Source organism: Mytilus trossulus, chromosome 1, assembly GCF_036588685.1.
Source record: "Mytilus trossulus isolate FHL-02 chromosome 1, PNRI_Mtr1.1.1.hap1, whole genome shotgun sequence".
In the NCBI taxonomy this organism is placed as follows: Eukaryota; Metazoa; Mollusca; class Bivalvia; order Mytilida; family Mytilidae; genus Mytilus; species Mytilus trossulus.
Genome location: NC_086373.1, coordinates 88,636,076 through 88,651,031, shown reverse-complemented (window position 1 = coordinate 88,651,031; position 14,956 = coordinate 88,636,076). Strand labels below are relative to the sequence as shown.

General features: G+C 31.0%; 1 protein-coding gene across 1 annotated transcript in view; it reads right to left on the bottom strand.

Moving 5' to 3' along the window:
- Positions 1 to 2,611: 2,611 nt before the first annotated feature.
- The window catches only part of LOC134688709 (calcium/calmodulin-dependent protein kinase type 1-like), a 66,168-nt gene continuing 53,823 nt past the window's right edge, over positions 2,612 to 14,956 (bottom strand). The window contains exons 8-10 of the mRNA XM_063549449.1: positions 11,035 to 11,113; positions 8,843 to 8,930; positions 2,612 to 8,291 (exon numbers count right to left, since the gene is read on the bottom strand). Coding sequence (XP_063405519.1) covers positions 8,178 to 8,291; positions 8,843 to 8,930; positions 11,035 to 11,113 — 281 coding nt within the window. The 3' untranslated portion in view covers positions 2,612 to 8,177. The remainder of the gene's footprint in view (positions 8,292 to 8,842; positions 8,931 to 11,034; positions 11,114 to 14,956) is intronic.

Below are 14,956 nucleotides of genomic sequence, written 5' to 3'. Positions count from 1 at the left end.
ATTGACATCTTCACTGGATTGAACAAAATTTGAACTTGCTTAGACATTTGACGTTTTAGCTGAGTGTGGATTCACATTGTAAAGGTATACAGGCATAGTAGAAGATGTAAAGACCAAGTGTCGGTCATTTCTAGAGTTATTACAATTCTCTGTGTTTGTGTTTTTTGCTTTGATTTATATCTTCCTAAATATTCGGATTTAAACGTTGGTAAACTACTGATGCCTCTTATATAGGGATCATGCCAATGTATTAATGGTCTAAGCAGCTACCAATCGGATAGATACACTACCTCCAAAAAAGAAAATGAAGAAACATCAACCCCATAAGAAATAGTGGTGTACTCTAGTGTTCTGGAGTAGTAAGCAATTCTTGCTCTGCAATTGTTATAATCTGCACTCATGATAAAAATCTGGTGATAAATATCTTGGGGTGATGCTGATATAAATGATGGAAGTTAATGATTGTAGCAATGACAATGAGAACATACATTCATGTGTGCATCGGTAAGACGAATAATTTGTATATGTCATCCAAATATTGATGATGTCTGCATTGCTTTTGAAGAGAACCCTCAGATATTCGATGCCTTCCTTGTATGAAGCTGTCCTCTGGCTATCAAGAAAATAATGATAGCAACTGCAATACTTATAGTACCCTGAATAATCATCTTTAAGGAATATTCTCCATGATATGCAGTTGTAATTTTTACGGCATAAAAGAGGATAGTTCACAAATTCGTAAATTGAATAGGACTTTCAGATCAGAGTATTGTGCTTTTATATGGCATTGTCGTTTGTATTATTGTGGCAATTCAGTGTTTCTTTGTATTCCTCTAATAGCTGGTGTGTTTCCTCGATTTTACTTTGTGACACAGATTTGTTTTCTCTCAATCGATTTACGACTTTTGGTCAGAGGTATACTACTGTTGCTTTTATTTACAAACTTCATTGGAGACCAGTACAGTGATTTTGTAAAATAAGATTTTCAATTTGAGGCATTTATGTAGCAGTGTAATTGTTGTGGTTGTGGCCTGCTGTTAACAGAACCAAGTTATCAATATTATAATTGAATCTTTGTCTTGAGTAACCATACAGATTCTTGTTGGAAATTTGGCAGGTTAAATATGCTATTATTTCAAGGAAAAGACTAATAAATCATTAAAATTATTTTTTTCCCCATGGAGTCCTAAATTTTATTAAAACTAGATATTACAGAAAGTCGGTCATTTATATCATTGCATCTAAGATAAATTATGACTTTGATTGGGTTAAAACCTTCATGTGGTAACCCCCTATGGATCTATATCAGCAGATTTCATAAGGAGTTCATGACTTCATTTTAAATGTCATTGATTAATGTTTTTTGTTCTATTGCTTATATTTATACTTCTGTTAACAGGAAAGGTCTTGTTTGCAATAAATTAATTTTACAGTTCTCTTCTAACCTCCTACAAAGATGTTGAGGATTAGTAAAATCCATAGGGAATCAGTCTTTGTCCTCACCCTGTGTGGATTTTACTTACACACTATGGGTCCTTAGACGGGCCAGAAATTACAACTTGTAATGGATAGTCAGATATTTTCAAGCAGTCAGCTAAAATTTTCACCACATTCTGAATTGAATGGTTGAATTAATTCTGCATGACTGCCAATGACGAAATTCTCCCCCAGAGACCAAACAACATAGAAACTAACAACTAAAGGTCACAGTATGGGCTTAAACAATGAGCAAAACTCAATCATACCACATTGTAACCTATAAAAGGCCTCTTAATGACAAATTCAAACAATTCAAACAATAATCAAAAACATACCTGGCTTTCAAGTGTTTGAGCATTCCTAATGAAGTTTTTCGGTATCATAGAATAAGTATACTCTTGCAACAATATACATAGCAGCATTCCTTTACATAAAATTTGTACTTCAAACATATCGTCGCTGGGCTTCTAAAATGTTATAAATTACAAATTTTTTAATAAAAAATATCTCCCATGCAGGCTTTGAAAATTTTGGCAAAATGCATGCTTCCAAAATGTTGTATGTGAACTTGAACATTTTTGTAAATAGCAGTGAAATAAAAACTTTGACATTTCTGGATTATCCAAGAACTTAAACTATTTTCACAGAAATAAAGAAATGTACAATTATTTTTTTCCCAAAGCCATTTTACAACAATTGTCAAGTTTTCATACAACATTTTGGAAGCAAACTTTACTAACAACTGACATTGGCAATTTTGCAATATGTCTTATTTCACACATTTTGGTTGGTCTAACTGTATTTTGTAGTACCAAAGATTTCCTTTGACCATTGGTGTCAATAAGTATTTTTAGCCAAAAAAGTCAAATACAACATTTTAGAAGCCCAGCGAGGATATGCCGATTGACAGAATTGTAACTTATAGATGGCACTTTTCAGTATTTTGAATTGTATTGTTTGAAGAAAGGGTCAGGCATCATATAGGCCAATGAAAAGTGGGCAGACAGGTTTGTTATATGTCAACTGCATTGAGCAACCCATCTCTAAGTGATGAAAGTACTGATATTACATGCACTATGTAGGTATTTTTAAATGCATGTTCTATCTTCGGAGTATATTTTGAAGATGAATAAACAATTTAAAGTATTTATGTTGAAAAGTGCAGAAATATAAACATACATTTAGAAAAAATAAAGTAAAGTACAAATTTTAATAGACTTTTAAGACAAAAAAAGTCCAAAATAACAACATCAACAAGAAAAAAAATCAACATGGAAAGCCTAAACTGATTGTGATCCAGTCATTTTTATATGCAAAACTTTAAAACTCCATTCTTAAGCAGTAATGATATATGATCCGTATGATTTGATATATTTCATTTCTTTTTATTCAGATCTGTTCTACCTATTATTAAACATAGATGGTTGTAGCATTAATAAATATTTAATTTGAATCATTAAATGAAATGAACTTTATACATGTTACATAAGAATAGTTCAATAAATAAACCATCACTAAATAATTATAATTTCTAATATAAAACAGAAACAAAAAAATATTTCTTTAGTATTAACATAGATTTGCATGAATCTACACATTCTAAATTTTTTGGTTGAGTTTGCTTTTACTGGTTTTAATACACAACTGTATAATAAAATAGGGGAAAAAATAATCAAAATGTAGTTGTGCCTTGCATGCAGGTAAAGTTCTACATAGCTCTGCTCAAGTATAGAAATTCATATATTAGACTACTTAAGTAATGGATCTTCAAACAGTTATAACAGTTAAAATGCAATTTACATGAAATTCTGGACAACTAACTTCACCTGGTTTTGTATAGCATTAAATACAGATATCCTTTTACCACAATTGGTACCTGAAATAAAACTTAAATCAAATCATCTCTCTAAATAAACACAGGGTTTTCACTAGGAAATTTTGGGGTGAGCTGGGACTCATTACTTTTTGAAAATGTGAGTCCCAGTGAGTCCATAGTATAGTACATTTAAACTAGACAGACTGAGCCCAAATCTGTATCCAGAACTCCTAATTGCTTACACAAATTACTATGTCTCATCAATAAATATATAAATATAACCTATGTTTGTACTTATTTTAATCTACGCCATTCTAATCTAACGTATTATTTTAAGATCAAGAAAAAAACTTTAAAATATACCCATAATTATTATCAATACATATCATACTACGTATAATTTGTTAATTCACTTGCTCTAAAAACCTCATTATTTATGACCATAAGTCATACAAAACAAACTAATGTCATTATGATATATATGGAATTGTCATTTCTTTGATGAGAAACAAATCATGCAAAGTAACAGAGAATATAAGCTCTTTTAAAACAGAATTTATTTTACCAATTTAAGAAAAAAAGACTTGAAAACAGCCAACCAGATAACATATCCAATACTTTTTAAAATCCCTGCCAAACAAAATTGCATAACTGACTGCATTTATTATTTTTACAAGAATCAAGTTGAAAAACTGAAAAAATTAAAACATTATTACTAAATGATGACTATTTTCACATTTATCTTAAAGTAAATAAAATTAACAGTGATGACCATAAAATTCTTATTTTAACAAGAAAAGCCTAAAAGTGTATGCCAAAATATTAAAAGTACAAGTTTCTGTACATCAATCTGAAGAAATTTTCCTTCAAATTTCATCATGAAGTACTTATCTCAAAATGCATTAATTATTCAGAACATTTTTTGTTATTCCCACACATTATAATAATTTTAATACACTTAGTTACTTGTTAACTACATAATGTACTCTAAAGAAAAAAAGTGTCATGGTTCCCTACATACTTAAACAAAGTAATAATTTATTACATAAAGCACATTAAAATGATCCAGAGTAATCATTTTTTCCACATAGTCATACAAAAAACATCGGAATATACATTATTCAGTTATAATTTATTCATGGGACTTGGAATGTTTAAAAAAATTACTCCTTAATTTTAAAATAATATATTGTTTGCTCAACATACTACTACATAACATAGGTGTTGAAGAAGTTAAGTGTTATAAGATTAGAACATGTCTACAAGTAAATACACTTGTATTGTGGACAAAACTTTTATTATGACGGACATCTCTTTTTCCAGATAAATATTAGACTAGTCATGCTTAAGCTTCAGTTTAATGATATGGAAATTATAAATTAAGTAAATTCAAAACATGGGAATATTTTTGCTGCCTTTAAAATGTATTTTTTCTAAAAGTTATACTATTAATATGATTAAATCTAATTTAATTTAAAAATTTAATTTTATCTATCTATTGTCATTGTGAAAACTGTTGAAAGATTTTTAATGGTATGGTATAATTTCAATAGCTCTAATATCAAATAAAAATAAAACTTTTGGATTGCTATAATGTACAAGAAAGAAATCTGTTGATGGCTCAAATGTCAAATGTACAATAATTTTGTTGTTTAATTTATCTAGTTTTAAATGAAACCCCACTCCAGTAACTCTAAACATAACCAATACAAACATTTGAGTTTCAGTGTTAAAAAGCATGTTTGTCATATTTAGGGAACTCAAGCAATTTGTTCATCAATTTTGACTTAATTTCGCAATTTTTGTATTACGTCATTGAAAATTAAAAAATAATAATATAGATAAATTAATTCAATAATCCTTTGCTTTTGCGTAGTCATGTGGCTGTAAGGACTTTTTTTCCAGAAATAATTTACATATTTTTGATAAAATTCAACCTAAAACCAAATTACATTTTGTTTTCAGAACCAAAAAGTTAACAACCTGTATGTAAGAAGCCATTTACATCAACAGCAAAAATCTGAATAGCATAAATGACAATTCAAAAATATATTACAAAATGCATAACGGTACAATGTTAAATTCGTTAGAACCACTAAAGGAAAATATTCACCACCTCTTCTCAAGGGGTTCAACATTTCACAGTAAACAACATAAATAATTTAAAACCATGCATACGTTATGATAAATATGACTTTTGATTCTAAATTCAAATAATGCAGTTGAAACTGTGATACTGAGATGAATAAATTATATGCAATTGAAAAAAAATAAACACTTAATCATCATCTCCCCTTGAAACAACACTCATGACACCAATACCTTCTACATGATACACAGACATACAACTACTAAGGATTTCAACTCTCTCCAAAACTTTTAAATAATAGAGACAATGACAGTGGGTATAACTATTTTGGTAATTTTCCAGCAATTATAGAAGACTTTTCTTTATTTTTTTTAAATGATTATACAACTGCAAAGTTACATCCCATATAAACAATGAAAAAATTGTTCCAAATTTCTGTTTTTTTCTAAACATTAATGAAAATTTATTAAAAATATTTTGAATGACTTTCCTCTCTCTCTACACACTGGTGCAAATGATATAATAGTACTCTAAACTTATAAAATTCTGTCATTCAATTTAAAAAAAACTAAAAAAAAACAGGTTTATTATTACCGGTAACAGATAAGATCCTGATTGAAATTGTAAATATCACGCTTTGGCAAGTGCTGTAAAGCTGTCCCTTGTTATAAATAAAAATTGTAAACATTTTACAGATATATATTAAATCTATGTAGGTGGGGTTATTCTTGTTTATATTTCATGAAGAGTGCTTATGAATGAGCAAACATTACTAGATTCTGTTTACATATCTGATGTTTCAACACTGTTAATTCATAATTCATGTATCTAAAAAAAAAACAATGTTTTTTATTTACTTTAACATGAGAGGGGATTGGACCTTAATTGGGACTCCTGGATCCGGTGTTTTTAAGCTTAGGATTTCGGGATTGATCGTTTTGGGATCTGGGGAATTCTTTTTTTTCGAATTTCAGGATGTCGGATTTTAAATTTATTTAAAATTTGGGCCCTCTGGATTTCATGTTTTTAAGCCCAGGAAATTGGGATCAGGACCCCTCTTACCCTACATCTAACGTGTGCAGTGTTTACACTAAGGGAGCATTTGTTGGTCACAGTAAAAACAGATATTTAGTGATTGGAATAAAATCTCTAAGAAGATATACACTAAAAATAATCATGAGCAATCACTCGTCAAGTGTAAAATGAGATACACAATACTGAAATGTCAATGTTACTGGTTCAAGACAATAGACATATAAGAGACAGAAAAGGGCCATTTTTTATTTTATTTACACTGTACAACACATCTGCAAAACTGAAATGTTTTTTTACTTTCAAGTAATAAATGTTTACTTCTATAATATGATGTTGAAAAATGGCCTACACTAAATTTATGCAGCAGGATACACAAGCAGCAAGTAGATATTGGGGAAGTTGAGCATGATTTAATAATGTTGACATGGACAGTATTGTAAAAAGCTGTAAAACATGCAATAAATTACTGAAAAATACATGCATCTTAAAAATTAATTTAGCTACATCAATGCTTTGATGATTCCAATACAAAAGTATTTACTTGGGAGAAATTCGATTGAACAATAGTATGGTATTCTGACTATAAGTTAAATTTTAGACATAAATCCCTTTCAGTTCCTTAGACCCCTTTATTTCTTAAAACCATTTATGAAATACTGGTCTTGTGAGGTTTTGTCCAAGCAATGGGAATGTATAAACCTACACAGATTTAATACTGGACTGAAGATTTATATACACATGTAGGTTCAACCATAGTATACACAAGTAGGGTCATCTAAATATGTATACACATGTGGGTCATCTAATCATTGTATACACATGTAGGGTAAACCATAACAAACACATGTAGGGTCATCTAAATATGTATACACATATGGGTCATCTAACCATTGTATACACATGTAGGGTAAACCATAACAAACACATGTAGGGTCATCTAACCATTGTATACACATGTAGGGTAAACAATAACATACACATGTAGGTTCATCTACATATTGTATCCACATGTAGGGTCATCTAACCATTGAAGAATATACATGTAGGGTCAACCATTGTATACACATATGGATCATCTAACCACTGAATACAAATTAAGGGTCAACCATCGCATATACATAGTCATCTAAACATTGTATAGACATGTAGGGGTATATAACTAACTTTTAACAACTTAAAAGAAGAAACCTGCAAGCAAGATAAGGTAATAAAAGTCATGGGGGAAACAACATGAGCAAACAAACAAGTCTATGTCTCTATCAGGAGACTTAAACAACAATTTCTAGAGGACGAAGTTCTGTTTCTGCCCCCATTTAACTTATATTGACCTGTGTTTTTTATATGCAGGCTGTGTTCATATATGCCAATTAACAATCAATGGTTATTTCTGGTTCAGAACTCTGTTTAAACAAAATGGCAGACCCAACACATTTTTCTTTCAAATGCTGAAAGACACTTAAAATAATCTAAAGCAAATTGTTCTTAAAATCTGGAAACTTATACATAATTTTTAAATGGATTTTTTTAATATTAACTTAAACAGGTCATAAATAAATATGATAAATACACAGTACATGTATGCATTACCAATACGTCAACATAACTCATCATATCTGCACCAAAGCAATAAAGACAGTCACATGACTTATCATATGGTCCCAGACACCTGCAGATTGTGATCCAAACTTCACTGGAATAACACATCGGACTGCAGTCTTGTTAAACATGAAAATATGCCACAGTCTTAAAGGGAGACAACTAAGTGTGGAGACTGGCCGATGCTGTTGGTCTGTGTGGTGATTGAGAATGGTCCTCCTTATTCATTGCTAATTTCTTCATCTGTCTAATCACAGCTGTTGCGTTAAAGGCTTGCTAATAACAAAGAATCATTTGAAAAATTATTACATATTGTATGTGTATGTGATGTAAATGTAGTTCTTTAAGAATAAGAGTTACATTTAGGATGTTATTTAATCTCAAGTTCAGAGAAAAATGAAGCTTCAAATAATGAAATTGATAATTCAGAAAAGAAACACTACTCAAATTTGTACTGGATCTGAGTTTTGTGGTAATAAGTATCATGTATAATTTTCTTAACATTGGTTGATGCTAACTTTTGTGAGAGAACGGAAACAAACAAAAATCAGCAACTTTTCCATTTGTAAACAAGCATAACCCAAGAACAGTCCTATTTCAGATGTCGTTATGTAACAAATTAACAACTGATCTACAACCTAGCTGTGAATTTCACTCAAACTTTTTCAATGTGTGCCAGTATTCTGAATATTACATCCTTCATCCTCCCAAGACATTGCTGATCAATACAAAAATATCTTAACCTCCAGATGTTTTTTATTTTGTTGTTTTCCTCAGATTCCTGTCTCATTAATCTATAACTCACATCTACTTTTAATAATATTTACCTTCCACTTGGTCTTTGCAAAATTCTTCTTAATATTTTCACTAACAGAAGCATGGATATCTTTGTCTAAGGCTGTATTTCCAGATATCCTGAAATGTAAAATAACTGTATAAGAACCAGATGCTCCGCAGGGCGTAGCTTTATACGACCGCAGAGGTTGAACCCTGAACGGTTGGGGCAAGTATGGACTAAACATTCAAGCTGGATTCAGCTCTAAATTTGGATTGTGATTAAATAGTTGACACAGCATAGGTTTCTGACACAGAATGAATGTGTTCTAATGAACTTAAAATTTTTGTTTTCTCTTAGAGCAATTCACTATGTTGTTGAATATTAATCCTCTCAAAAAAATGTTTGAAGAAATTTTCTTTTTATTTATGAAATTTCAAATGAGAAAAATTGAACCCAATTTTTTAATCACATCCCCCTTTTCCTTATTCCAAAACTAATCTCAATTAAAATATTCTAATGGAGTTTGCAACAATAACTACTCATTTAAATACATCATAAAATATTAAGATGTAAAAAAACTGCTTGTTATCACTGAATGGTAAAGATCATTTAAATTTATCAGTTGGTAGTAAAAAGTGAATATACATTGTATATTGTATATAACAAAGATTTAAGTTGATTCTGGACAAAGAAAGATAACTCCAATTAAAAAAAATTCTTGCAATAAGATATTTCTTGCTTACTATTCTAGACAAAGAAAGATAACTCTAATTAAAAAAAAAATTTGCTATTTCACAATATTGTGAAATTAGATATTTCTTGCCATTGCACAATACTGTGCAATTGAAAAGACTTGCTATTGCACAATACTTAATATAATAATTTTAGATCCTGATTTGGACCAACTTGAAAACTGGGCCCATAATCAAAAATCTAAGTACATGTTTAGATTCAGCATATCAAAGAGGCCCAAGAATTTAATTTTTGTTAAAATCAAACTTAGTTTAATAATGGAGCCTTTGGACCTTAATGTAGGCCAATTTAAAAACGGGACCAAAAATGAAGAATCTACATACACAGTTAGATTTGGCATATCAACGAACCCCATTTATTCAATTTTGATGAAATCAAACAAAGTTTAATTTTGGACCCTTTGGGCCCCTTTTTCCTAAACTGTCGGGACCAAAACTCCCAAAATCAATACCAACCTTCCTTTTATGATCATAAACCTTGTGTTTGAATTTCATAGATTTCTATTCACTTATACTAACCTTATGGTGCGAAAACCAAGAAAAATGCTTATAAGGGTCCCTTTTTGGCCCCTAATTCCTAACCTGTTGGGACCTAAACTCCCAAAATCAATACCAACCTTCCTTTTGTGGTCATAAACAACTGTATTTAAATCTCATTGATTTCTATTAACTTAAACCAAAGTTATTGTGCGAAAACCAAGAATAATGCTTATTTGGGCCCTTTTTTGGCCCCTAATTCCTAAACTGTTGAAACCAAAACTCCCAAAATCAATCCCAACCTTTCTTTTGTGGTCATAAACCTTGTGTCAAAATTTCATAGATTTCTATTAACTCAAACTAAAGTTATAGTGCGAAAACCAAGAAAATGCTTATTTGGGCCCTTTTTGGCCCCTAATTCCTAAAATGTTGGGACCAAAACTCCCAAAATCAATACCAACCTTCCTTTTATGGTCATATACCTTGTGTTAAAATTTCATAGATTTCTATTCACTTTTACTAAAGTTAGAGTGCGAAAACTAAAAGTATTCGGACGCCGCCGACGACGACGACGCAGACGACGAAGCCAACGTGATAGCAATATACGACGAAAATTTTTTCAAAATTTGCGGTCGTATAAAAACCAGATATGATTGTCTAAGCTGGTATTAGATAATTTCCTGATTAGTTGTGTGGATATGAATGTCTTTGGTTGGACCATATTTGTGTAAAGATACATTTAAATGGAAGTGCAAGCCAAGGTTAACATGTAAACTACACAAAAGTTTCAAAGTCAATAAACCATGACCGAGGGGGCAGGTCCAAATAGTTTAATGGAAATAAAATGAATGGTTTCTTATATAACAGCAAATTAAATATCATAAAATAACCATTAGTATTTTTTTTCACACTGAACTTATCACAACTTTAACAAATTGTTAATACTGCCCCTGGAAACAACCTACCTTCACATCTTCATAGAGGTGAGAGAAAACAAACATGTTATACATACCATGGAAATGCTATAGCTGACTTGCAAGTAAATCTCTTCTTAGCATCCTTACACATTAAATTTCTTATAAATTCTTTTGCTGAAAAATAAAACAACACAAAATATTATGATATCTGTTGATACACATATTGGCCAAAGTTATTGCTAACAATTATTCCAGCCATAAGACAAGAAACAAGAATGTGTCCATAGTACATGGATGCCCCACTTGCACTATAATTTTCCATGTTCAGTGGACCGTGAAATTGGGGTCAAAACTTTAATTTCGGAATTAAATTAGAAAGATCATATCATAGGGAACATGTGTACTAAGTTTCAAGTAGATGTGACTTTAACTTCATCAAAAACTACCTTGACCAAAAACTTTAACCTGAACTTCGCACTTTCATTTTCTATGTTCAGTCGACCATGAAATTGGGGTCAAAACTATAATTTGGCATTAAAATTAGAAAGATCATATCATGGGGAACATGTGCACTGAGTTTCAAGTGGATTGGACTTCAACTTCATCAAAACTACCTTAACCAAAAACTTTAACCTGAAGTGGGACGAACGAACAGACGAACGAACGGAGGCACAGACCAGAAAACATAATGCCCCTCTACTATCGTAGGTGGGGCATAAAAATATGTTAAAAGTCATACCTAAAAGTGTGTAATATCATCGATGCATCTGTTGGAGTCACCAGTTTGTTAAGGTTTCTGAGCAATCAAGGATTTCTCATGTTTAAACCATTAAACTCTATATGCATAGTGTATACTGTCAGTTTTTATTTCAAAGGACCATCTTAGATTTAAATGTACACTTGATAACCCATCTTAATATTATTTTAAGGTACAGATATCCAATTAAAAAGAATTTAAGGACCACTTTGATTTTGTTTTATTCTGTAAACACTCTAATGAGAGAACATTCTTTAAAAAACAAGCTGTTATACAAATGTTTTTCTCATACTGTGCTTTGTTAAATTATGGTCATTGTGGTAGCCATCCTGGATCTAATTGGCCATACACAATGTTAGCATTACTCAAGTCTGTGAATCATTTTTGAAGATGTAATCATTCATGCATAAAAGCAATTAAATCTGTGAAATTATTTCCAAGATGCAGCTTAATACATGCCTTTTCATATATTGTCTCATGTTAAATGTGGCTCAGTTTTGTGGTCATTTGTGAACTTTAAGCAGCATAAAATTAACAATTTTAACTAATTACCAAAATGTGTGATGCATGTCATAACTGTACATTTTTTTCCCAGTTTGTACTATGATATTTCAAACAGTTAAATGTTCAACCATTTTGAAATTAAAACCAGATGCTCCGTAGGGCACAGCTTTATATGACAGCAGAGGTTGAACCCTGAACAGTTGGGGAAAGTATGGACACAACATTCAAGCTTGATATAGCTCTGAATTTGGATTGTGATCAAATTTTTTACATAATATGAGTTTCTGACACAAAACAAATGTCAAGATCTTACAAAACTATTGCGCAATATTGTGCAATTTAAGATTTCTTCTTCAAACTTTAAAAAAAATTTGAGAAATTTGGGAAAAAAATGAAAATTGCTACCCCCCCCCCCCCCCTTTTTTTTGCAATTAGTCCGAAACATGACATTTTTTAACACATAATTTACAAGAAGCATAAGGAGGGTTAATCAGAACATACCCAACATTGTATGTTAAATGTTTTTTAATTACCTCCCTTACACTGCTTTTAAATTGTCTTAATTGTCCATTTAGTTTTCCCCTTTTGCCCTTCATTTTAAAAATGTTGAGCGATAACCCCCAAAGTCAGAATGAACCATCCCTTCATGAAATGGAAACTTGTGGTATAATTTCAAAGAGATTCATACACTTAAACATAAGTTATTGTTTGAAAACTACATAACTACAAAAATGCTTATTTTGGGCCCCTTATTTGGCCCCTAAAAAATTTTGTGGTCGTATAAAAATAAATTTACAGCTACACATCTCAAGACAATCATCATTTCTTAATACATAATTTTATTGATTTCTATATTCTGATACTAAAGATATTATCTGGAACCATCTGTCTTCTGACAACACTGACGATGTCGTGATACCAATATAAGACCAATTTTTTTTAATGTTTCAGTTCAAAAAAAAATGTGAGGAAGTCTCAAATGGGAAGGTTGCAATATTTGTGACTTATTGATTTAGAATGTTTACAATATAGTTGCAATTTTGTCCAACAGGGCCAAAAACTTCCAAAATAATTAATTCTCAGGATCATCAAAACATACTCCTTAATATTACTCCAATCTATGCAGATTTTCCAAGAAGAAATGTTAAGAGGTGATTTTAAAGGGTCATAGCTTAGTTTGAAGCATGTAGACAAACTTCATATGGATAACACTAGCAAACATTACCATACCCATCCACCCTCAACTTCACTAATTTGAAAAGAAAAAAAAAATCAATGAAAAACAACTTTTGTCTAAAATAACAAACTCAGCATGCACAAATTAGCAGTATCTTTGAATATGCAACAATTTCAGGTAAACTTCATTTTTTTTAGTAAATGGCATAACAAACTGTGTATAGTTCAATCCTGCAAAGACACACAACTAATGACTTACATGTATTGCTTGAAATCTGCTTGAGAATAAACATAATAGTATATAAAAGAGGCAAATAAAACAATTTTTATCAAAACAGAAACCTGAAGGAAAATACATAGTAAGAGAAAATATAAATATGAAATTGGATATTTTTGCACAACAACTGGATTGTATGAAACATCAATCACAAATATCCTCTGGGAAAGTCTGGGAAAATCTGTTAGAAACTACCTTCATAAATCATCACCTTCATTAATCATCAATACTGCTTCCATTATCTTATTGAAAGCACTAAAATTGATACAATATTCTTCCCTTTGCTATAGATGAGCTAGGATTCCTCTAACATAAGGTATATCAACCTCAAATCATTATCTTTTGACATAAAACGAAACATGACCTGTAATGTCAGATGAATGAAGAAAAGACACAGAAAAGTGTCCTGATGTCATTTGTGATCAAGTAAATAAATATGGCTTAGAAGTTCATCTACAACTATCACTGCCTGTCAACACTAGGGGTGCCAGTTTGATGATGATGAATGATGGCTGCTTATCATCCAGCAGAAAATTGGTATGCATATTCAGAACGAGATGTGAATATTAACCCAGCTTGTACTAGACTTACACCAGTCTGGTTTTTAACATGATAGTTCACAAGGTAACAGTCTGCATGTCACCTTACCTAGAAAACATTATTCTGCCTCCAAGCTGACCAGGCCTTGAAGGCATAAAACTTTGCTCAGTGCTGTGAGCACAAAAATCATGCTCGAAAGTTTTATGACCATGAGGCCAGAGCTACATTGTGACACCCTATATCATGATGTTTTAGTTTTATTTGTGATATGTTAAGCTGTTCATTGAGAATTGAAATGGGGAAAAATTCAGAGACAACAACTGGCCCAAAGAGCAGAAAACATCTGAAGGTCACCAATAGGTCTCCAACGCAGTGTTGACGATGGTAGTTTTAAACAACCTTGACTGGCTATACAGACTTTGCACGGTCAGTAAACGCAGTGAGGAAATTTTGATATAAATTAATACCTGATTCTGATATGTCATCCCAGTATAAAGGTGAATTAATGTCTCAGCTTTATTTGTGATAACATTGTATGTTTATGATTTTATACCTGATTTTGTTTCTGATGTCTTAGTTTTATTTGTGATAATGTCATTGTTGTATTTTTATGATATTATACCTGATTCTAATGTTCTAGTTGTATTTGTGATAATGTTGTATTTTTATGATATTATACCTGATTCTGATGTTTTAGTTGTATTTGTGATAATGTTGTATTTTTATGATATATAATACCTGATTCTGATGTTTTAGTTGTATT